The 9,389-nt window shown below is 40.0% G+C and overlaps 1 protein-coding gene across 5 annotated transcripts in view; it reads left to right on the top strand.

Moving 5' to 3' along the window:
• Nucleotides 1-9,389, top strand: part of ttll5 (tubulin tyrosine ligase-like family, member 5) — a 46,973-nt gene that overhangs the window by 31,323 nt on the left and 6,261 nt on the right. For all 5 annotated transcript variants that reach the window (XM_032500306.1, XM_032500310.1, XM_032500307.1 and 2 more), the window contains 2 exons: nucleotides 4,149-4,347; nucleotides 8,276-8,478. In XM_032500306.1, coding sequence (XP_032356197.1) covers nucleotides 4,149-4,347; nucleotides 8,276-8,478 — 402 coding nt within the window. The remainder of the gene's footprint in view (nucleotides 1-4,148; nucleotides 4,348-8,275; nucleotides 8,479-9,389) is intronic.

Raw genomic sequence — 9,389 nt, forward strand, 5'->3', positions numbered from 1 at the left:
GGCCAATGGTTTGTGCCAAACATACTGAAACTGTTAAGCACACTGACTCTTTAAGCAACCACAGGGGTGAAGTATGATGGGTTTCAAAGAGTAGCACGGCTCTTTGAAGTAGCGCTGCCAGGATCTACCAGGTATGCTTCATCAGCACTTTGAGAGCCACTGCCTGCCTCCAGTATGCTGACAACCAGAGGGCTTTGAACCATAATGCACGTCTTCATACATCCACAGTGAGCTGGGGAATCGTTTCCGGTATTGGACCTCCTGAAACCTTTCATGATGATTCCCATTCAGCATACTTCCGAAATAAATGTAAAATGAGACTGAAAAGTTATTGAAATAATTTGGTAAATTTTCAATGTAGAATCTTATTTATGGCTTATTCATTCTTAGTTTTGAGTGATTTGGTTTGCTTTTACAGTTGCGGTTTGAGTTTGTGATATAGTTTGTCTTGTATTAAGTCAGAAGCAGGTCATGGTTGGTCTTCTCCACATGTATTAGTCATGCGAAAACTTATTAATGTATCTTGAGCTGGGTTAGCACCCTGGCCACAAAAATTGCCTCCCCATTTTCTTCTTGCTGCACGTACAAATGACCGCAAACCTATTACCTCTGCAGTGTTGCGTTCACTCCAGCACAGCTAGAACTGAGAAATACCACAACCCTGCTTATGCAGGGTATTTTTAGTTCTGTTCAATACTCTGTTAGATTGATGTTTGACTTGGTCGAATTTCTGAAGGACATACCATTCCAAAGGATTTTATGACAACCCATTGGCTGAACCAACAACCCAACTAATCAGAAAAGCTCTGGTGAGAATGTAAAACTTCTTTGATGGAGGACAAAGTCCACCCAAAATTGATTTGATGTCTCTCTTTCTTTGAATTTAAAAGAAGAGAAGTTTTTATTCACATTGATTGGAGCCAGATGTGGTAATAGGAGGGAGAACCTAAGCTAACCTAACCTACTGAAATTCCAGTGAAAGGATTGATGTTATTCAGCAGAACCAAACACCTTACACAACAGTACATGTCCCACAGCGTGTAGTATCAGTAGGAATATGTTCAAGATTTTGCAGTGTTGTCAAATGTCAAACAGATCAGGACAAAAGGATATGTTTTTCTATAAAGTCATTCCTCAGTAATCTTTTAGTAACTACTCGCTAGTTTTAATCTAGTGATTTACGAAATCCTGATTACCATTAAACTTAATACATGTCTTAACTAGTAAAGCCTTTAGTAATGTGTAATTTGGTTGTGAAGATATATCTGTAGTGCCTCCCAGTCAAAAGCAATCAACTATGTAAACAACGGGAAGTTGCTGCAGCATCACCGGCTGTAAGATCACTTCCAAATACAACAGTTTTGCAGGGCCAAGTAATATGTTGAATGTTAAACCTATAAATCGTTTTTTTAGAACAGACCTCTGGTAGTCTCAGGATTCCACTCTACTCACTAAAGTATCAGTATCCCTAAGGACAGTTCTATTGAGTGTCGGGTTGATGCAATAGAACAAGATAAACAAACAACTGAGTAATGGCTGGAAATACCCTCACACTCTCGAGGCGATTGATGTTTACACTGAGCAGGCAGGGCTTTGAGATACTGTGCCATGATGTCATCTCAGGCCGTCCATTTTCCCACATTCACACTGAGTTTGATTGATGCCACACATGTGCTCAACTGGCACTGCTGTGTTGTTGTACAGCAAGTCATATCAGTATATTATAGGATGGCGAGCACAGCGGGGAGACACCAGTGAGCAGTAGTCCAGCAGGGAGGGAGGTCCCTGGTTGTTGAAGCTTCACATATGTGCTGGGCTAGTGATGAGAAACTCAGATGTAAAACTGTTCTTCTTACCTTCATTTTTACCCCCTATTTCATTGGTCACTGTGTTGGAAATTCTTGGTGATTTGTAGTGTTTTTTGCGTGGTGTTGTGTTGACAAGCCCTGTCTGAAAAGACTTCTCCTTGGGGCCCTACTGCGACATTGTACTTGTGGAAAGCACATGCTCGTGACCGGAGCAATAGTTCGTTTTAGACCTTATGCTAATAAAATGGTAGCACTGAAGGTCCCTGTGGTCCGGTGTGCAGACTGCAGCCAAGCTAAAGGAAATGACTGCTGTAAACAAAGAACGAGTTCTTGTTTTGTCTCCTGGCGTTGTAGAATCTCTGGCCTTGTGAGGTTCACAGACTAGCCTTTGTTTCCAGAAGCTAAAAAAATTGAATTGGCCCATGGTCACACCAGTTGTTTTTGCAATATATGTGCCATTACGTGAACTGAGAAATGCATGGGCGGATATAATGTTCACATGAGTTTAAGATCCCTTGTGTGTTTGTTTGGCCACACAGGGCAGGAATATGTTTTCACTTGAGCCACACAAGATTATTATCCCACAGTGTGTATTGTTGTTCAAGATTAATTGAATTCTAATTTTAGAGCTTATCGTAGTTTGGCTCTAAAAATATAGCAGCTATTGTGATTTTAAGTCTACAGTGTTTCCTCTTACTCTAGACCAATGGACAAATGTTATTGGATGTAATAGGAGGACTTTCCAAGAATTTCTTTTGTGATTATGACCCCCAGAATTCCAATTTCTTTAACTGTACTTGTAGCTCTCTCTTTTTTTCTCTTTCATATTTTTCATCACAGCTCCCAATTGTGCTCTTTATGGCATTATATTTGGCTAAGTAGATACATATACAGCAGTACACCAGACTCAATGTAGACTTAATTTAAGCGTGTCTGAAAGGGAGGCTCACCTCATTGCTTTAACAGGGGCTAAAAAGGAGGAAAAAAGGCTGAAACAGGCTTAGTTCTAATGACAGATAATCCAGTTACAAACTCGTGGAGCTCGTCAAAAGGTTTGCTTTCCAGGTTGTGGCTTTGTGATGTGAATGGAACGTGAAGCTCGGGGAGCACTGAGGCAAAGAGTAAAGGTTTTTAGTTCAGCCTGTGTTTACTACGGGCTTGCCCTCTACTTTGACTCTGATTTGCACACTCTGACTAGAGGCTTCTGTGGGCCCAGCATCCACTGACTGGGATGCTGTCTTGTCTTTTTTACTTTTTGTCAGTGGTGTCGCAACTCAACATGTGGAGGGAAAGGGGAGAGTTAATAAGCTACTGCCACATCTCTGTTGTATTTGTATGGTGAAATAACTGACAAGAAACGATGGTAGCAAATACTTTGCTATTATGGCTCACTATTGAGTTATTGAAGCTTGTACCTTCTTGCAATTTTGCAGGTAATTAATAGCTATTAGGACGGGTCAGTAATCTATCAGTATTAGCTTCATTTGAGACTTTTGTATGTAATTATTTTAAAATTATGCTAGCACTTCTACCTCTCAATATATGCTAGAATGCTTTTTCGTCACACTTCTTCCTCCATTGTCCCCTCTCTCTGTTTTCTACACTCTATGTCTAAAATAAAGGTAACCCTCCCTAAAATGTATTTAACTACCAGTTTAATAACAAAGAATATTTTGCGCTATAGTAGAATTATCACATCTCAGCTTCACACAACTACACAGGAGTGGCTGTGGCTCAGAGGTAGAGTGGGTGAACCACAAGATTGGTGGTTTGATGCCAGGCTCCGGCCACATGTCAAAGTGTCCTAAAAGCAAGACACTGAACCCCAAGTTGCTCCCCGGACACTGTGTGGCTGTCCACTGCTCCTGATGCTTAGGATGGGTTAAATGCAGAGATTACATTTTACTTCATTGTACTGTATGAATGTATATGATGAATAATAAAGTTTCTTCCAAAAACAAAACAAAAATAGATTGACATTTTGCGAAATACGTTTATTTGCTTTTTTGCCGAGAGTTAAATGAAAAGATCTCAAAATGAAGCTGTAGCCAGCTGCCGGTTATCTTAGCTAGCCCGGCTCTGTCCAAAGACAACTAAAAATCTGCCTAACAGTGTTTATGCTCAGCTAAGCTAACCAGTAGCTGGCCTCTCATCTGACTCTCCTCAAGAAAGCAAATGAGCTTGGAGAATGGTGAGTTTTCCAACATGAGGTGAAACCTTCATAGATGTGCAAGTTCTATTAGAGTACAATTAAGTCGGAGGTGAAAAACAGTGTGTGTTTCTTGTTGTTGATTTTGATTCTGTCAATTTTGGCTGACCTCTTCATTTCTCCTCTCCAAGCCCCAGGCCACTGAAGGATGAGGAGGGTCTTTGGGATGGGCAAATGCAGAATGACTATAGCTTGGTGACAAGGGTGAACCACCAGCAGCGCTACCAGCCCACCCAAGGAAACTACCAGCTCCAGTTTGCTATCCAGAAACTGCAACAGCAAAGACTTCAGTCTCGACAATTTCTGGACCAGAGCCATTGCAGACGCCAGGTATATAAGAGAGTGTTTTTTCCCCCCAGTATATTTTATGATAAATATGATACTTTATTGACTACACTGATTAAAGTTAAAAGTGTCCTGTTTACAGAGCACAGTGAGCTGCCAACCGGGCCAAATTCCATCATCAAGAGCACGATAGCTGGGTAGTTACTTTCAGACACACAGGTTTAATTCTTGGTCCTTTGGTGGATGAATGATTTCCCTGTTTACTACTGCCCCGGGTGTTTAGAAGCTGTGAATCTCAACGGCATCATGTTACTGGAATCTGTTGTTGATTGATTCTATTTGTTCTTATGAAAAAGCTCAGGCCTTTTTGTTTTGCTCAATTAAGGTTTAGTTAAAGAGTTAAGATAATTTTGTTTTTCAGTTCCTTTTGTTGCCTTACTTTAATAGATACGCCACATGGATGAAACCTGGACTTGTATGAGAGCTATTGAGCTATAACTCAGGAACAAATTTCATGTTTGTGTCTGTACCTTCTCTTAGCACTGTGCTGTCCAAAATAGTGTAATAAACCCACATCAAAAGGAAAAGCTTTTTTTGTTAGCATTTACAAAGCTATTTTGAGAATCTCTTTTCAAACCACTCACAAAATGGTGTTCGGTGGGAATATCCTCCTCAACAGGAGCTCATTCCTGGAGAGCCGAACATGACTCCTCACCCCAAGATTACATTGTTTGACTAAGTGTCTCTGCTAGGTTTATATTGGAAGGTGAGGAATCAAGGAATGCTGCCCATGAGGGCACTAGAGAGGCCCCGGTACAGAGTCCATTATGAGTTTGAAGTCTTTACAGTCCATATCAGATTTGAGCTCCATTTGTGATCCCATTACAACACAAATAACATTTTAGGATATGATTTTCTCAGCAGTAGTAATGTAGCGACAAAAAACCTTTTAGTCATGCCTGGCTAGCTGTGACAGATGTGATTTGGCTGTTTATAGAGGGAGATTAGAGACAGTATAGAGGTCTTTGCGCAACATAATTTGAATGTTTAGAGAAAAGGGAAAGGCCCCTCTTTTTCTGTACAGTTGCTTTGAAAGAGGATCTTAACAGGAAGAGCATATTCATTTTCCAGAGGATTTTGTGGAGTCCGTGTATGGATGGAGAGAAATTAAGACAGGAGAGTGCCATAGGACAGCTTACAGGGTGGAATGATTGGATGCACCCACTTTTTTCCAATTTGTCGTCTCACGTCATTGTTTTTTCATCGTCTTGGTTAAGTCTTAATTAATGCATTTGAGGTGATGTTTTTCTTGGCCTGGTCCGGCAGCCTTATGCAAGAACCTTTATGAAAGTGATCCCATGCTTTCCCTTTTCCATTCCCCTTTTTATTCATCTTATAGACTGAACACAGTTGACCAAGTTTCTCTTATTGCTGACATCCATCAAACTCCTGCATGTGTTCTTTACAACAGAGCCATCCTGTTGTTCAACCTTCACACACTGAGGTCATAGGAAGGTCGACTCTGGGTATGGTTGTCTCACCATTTAATCAGGTATCCCTCCCTAAAATCCTTGTCATCCCTACCCATTCATTCCACCCACATGGTTCTCTCTGCCAGTCCGACCTAGCAATGTCTATTGGTCCAGGAATTAGTCAATGACTTGACAACTCCATAGGGGCTTTGGTCTTTTTGATACTAATGCCCTTTATATTGCTGAACTCACCTTAATGGCTTTTCTGAATTGATCATTTTGGATCAACTGAAGACACAAAAGGAAGTGCTTCATCTAGTGTCAGTGCTCATGTACATCTATGTGTATGAGTGTGTACTTCTGTGAGAAGAGAAAGAGACAGGGGGCTGTTCCGGGCTCAAGAGTCCACGTTCCAGTTACTGGGTGCAGACTATGCGGCTCCTCCACAGGCTTGGCTCTGTGCCACCTGGCAGCCAAAGAAAGGTGGCCTTACTGTTCCCGCTCAAACTGAATTGCGGCCATAGGCCTTGCAACCTGGAAACTTAGCTTCTCATTTATCAACACACAAATTACATCAGATATTCCCTGTCACACTGCCGGCCCTTTGAGCGGCAGCGCTGTGAAACTGGAAAACCATTAGCTTTTTAGATAAAGAGAAAATAGCATGGACATGAGATGTGGAAGGAATGTATGCAAAGCATTCCCCAGCAAGGACAGAGTGAAATGTGGCTGTAAAATTTTATTTTAGAATGAAAACAGTATTTCCCCCCTTCCCGAGCCTTTGAAGAGATCTTGTACAAACAAATTCATAATGTGAAGAATTTGCTTTTCAGTGCTGCCAACTGCAAAAATAAGGTTCTTGTTTTGATACTGGATGGCATTTCATTAATATCTGCACTAATTCATGTCAAGCACTTTGATATTTCACCTAAATGATCAGAAACTTTTATTCCCATGACTTACCCATTCTAAATGTGATTGTACTTTCTTTTTCCTCTTTTGGAATTAAGTTTGATTTAATTTTTTTAGTACATACAGAACATACTGTAACATCCTTTCAAAAATATGGACAATACAGAGACAATGACACATACATTTATATATAAGGAAAATATTGGCACTACATTGAGAAAATTCTGAATAAAAACAACCATATTTAGGAATTTTGACTTAATTCTGAATACCTATGCCATTCTCAAAAGTCAATAAAACATTCAGTTTTTATTTTAAACCCATGCTATGCATTTGTTCATGCATACTAATATGTGGTAAGAGTATAGTAAATTTAAACTTTTTTGTTAAAAATGAAACCTATTTTTTCCAATGTTTACATTACCTTAAAATGCTTTGGGAGATCATAGTAATTCAAAATTCTTAATTATATCATGGCTGTGCATTACCTTTTCTTACAGCTGACACCTGACTAGTATTTAAGACTCTGTTACAGGGGATTTTAAGATTTTTTTATGAGCATGTTTAATATCTGAGGCAGATAAAGCCCTGTAGATTCAGTCTTACATAGTGTTTAATGAAAGTCAGCCTGTTATGTTTTAAATTTTAACATATCTTGACCAAGTAGATTTCAAAGTTGTAAAATTAAAGAAAAAAAGTTGTATTTTAAAACATCTGCAGGTGTCAAAGAAATTCTGGCTTGTATTTTTTGAATCCTTTCCGTAATCTCTCTGGCTCCACCAACTTTGGTCAAAGTTATTTTCTGGCCTGCGACTTATCCTTATCCTTTGTTGAGTTAACATGACTTAAAGTAATGTAAATTGGTCAGTTGCAGACAGTTCATTTGAATGAAAGTTGGAGTGTTGTCAAAAACAGAACAGTTTGACATAGTTGCAAGTAAACCATACCCAACTAGGGCTGGCCAATATATTAATATTATATCGATATCATGATATGAGAATAGATATCGTCTTCGATTTTGGATATTGTAAAATCGTGATATGACGTAAGTGTTGTCTTTTCCTGGTTTTAAAGGCTGTATTACAGTAAAGTTATGTCATTTTCTGAACTTACCAGATTGTTCTAGCTGTTCTATTATTTGCCTTTTCCCCATTTAGTCAATATATTCACATTACTGATTATTTATCTTGAATCTAAGTGTGAAGATATTTTGTCAAAGCATCAGTTGTCAACACTACAATATCAATATCGAGGTATTAGGTCAAGAATATCATGATATCTGATTTTCTCCATATCTCCCAGCCATATACCCAACCATTTGTCAATTGTGAATAAAGCTGACAGCAAATATGCATACGGTGGAAATTAGCTGATATATACAATGTTTTGTCCCATTGTGATGAATAATGGTTGATCAGTGAATAGTCATTGTTCTTAGCTGCTCTTACGGTCCTGACAGCCTTATACTGACTTCCCATAAAGGTTAAACTACAATCACGGCAATCATTGCAAATTGATTTGAAAACGGGTTTTTTTACCGTCTCAATGACACTGACATTAAATAACAGTTGTCTTTCTTGTTTTTTTAGGCTCAATTTCCAGACCAGACAGGTACTCCACACATCCAATCTCCCACAAACTCATCCAGCTGCCTTCTCTCCAGCTTTCGTGTTCGCCCCAATCACAGCCACAGCCACATTCAAACCTGTGTTACTCCTGTTCTCGCCCCAAAGCCACCAAGCAGTGCCAGAGAGGGAGAGATCCGGAAAACAACAACAAAGCGCCTCATAAAGTAAGATCAGCCTTTCAACTGAATGCATTTACTTCTGATTTACTTTTTTCTGACTCCTGATGCCAGTTAAATCTATCAAAGCTGAGAATTTAACAAAGTCACAATGCAATTTATAGCACATCAAGTGATTACAGTAAAGATGGCATTGATTGGCCGCTGCTTGTGGATTGAGACAAAGTGCATGGAATTGGTGAGTTCAAGAGGACATGGCTAATGCTAATGAGAGTTTGAATATGGGTGTAGTGGAGTGCTCCCAATCTTTTAGCCGCAGGGTGTATCTGCCTGTTCAGTAAACAACCTCATCACAGGCCTGATTTCTGCTTGAACCGTAAACAGAACGTGGTTCAGTGGAAGGGCCCCAGGCTCCGAGCGCCGTTTAATTCCTGTTTGGTTTGGAGATAAGCTGAAGAGCAAAGAAGGAAAAATAAAAGGAAAGTAGTGAAACAGGGCTGAACTGCCAGCTAGTTCCCTCACATACTTCATGACTTTATTTCTGCAACATCTGGCCAAATTACACAACAACAGCAAACCTTTGGGATCAGGACTAATTGTTTAAAGCACACTGTTGTAGTGGTGAATAGCTCCTCACACTCTTATGCGTAAGAGGGAAGGTTTCTATTGTATATGAGTGAAGCCTACTGAGTTGTACAATCTGACTGTCCATTATGTGAGACTTAATTCATTTATTGCTGACACTCTAAGCAGTAGAGTTTGAGAGTAGCAGGAAGCGCTGAGCGAAGCCCTCGCTCTGCTGACGTGTTACATTCATACAGTCATCTTTCTTGACTAGACAAACTATGGCAAGTGAAGAGTTAAGAGGGCAGGGGTGCAGCGCAGGGGTTGTAGAATAGGTTAGGGCAGCCGAGTAGGTGCTGTGTTTGCTCCTGTGTGTGTGTGTGTGTGTGTGTGTG

Source organism: Etheostoma spectabile, chromosome 20 (assembly GCF_008692095.1).
Source record: "Etheostoma spectabile isolate EspeVRDwgs_2016 chromosome 20, UIUC_Espe_1.0, whole genome shotgun sequence".
NCBI classification, from domain to species: Eukaryota; Metazoa; Chordata; class Actinopteri; order Perciformes; family Percidae; genus Etheostoma; species Etheostoma spectabile.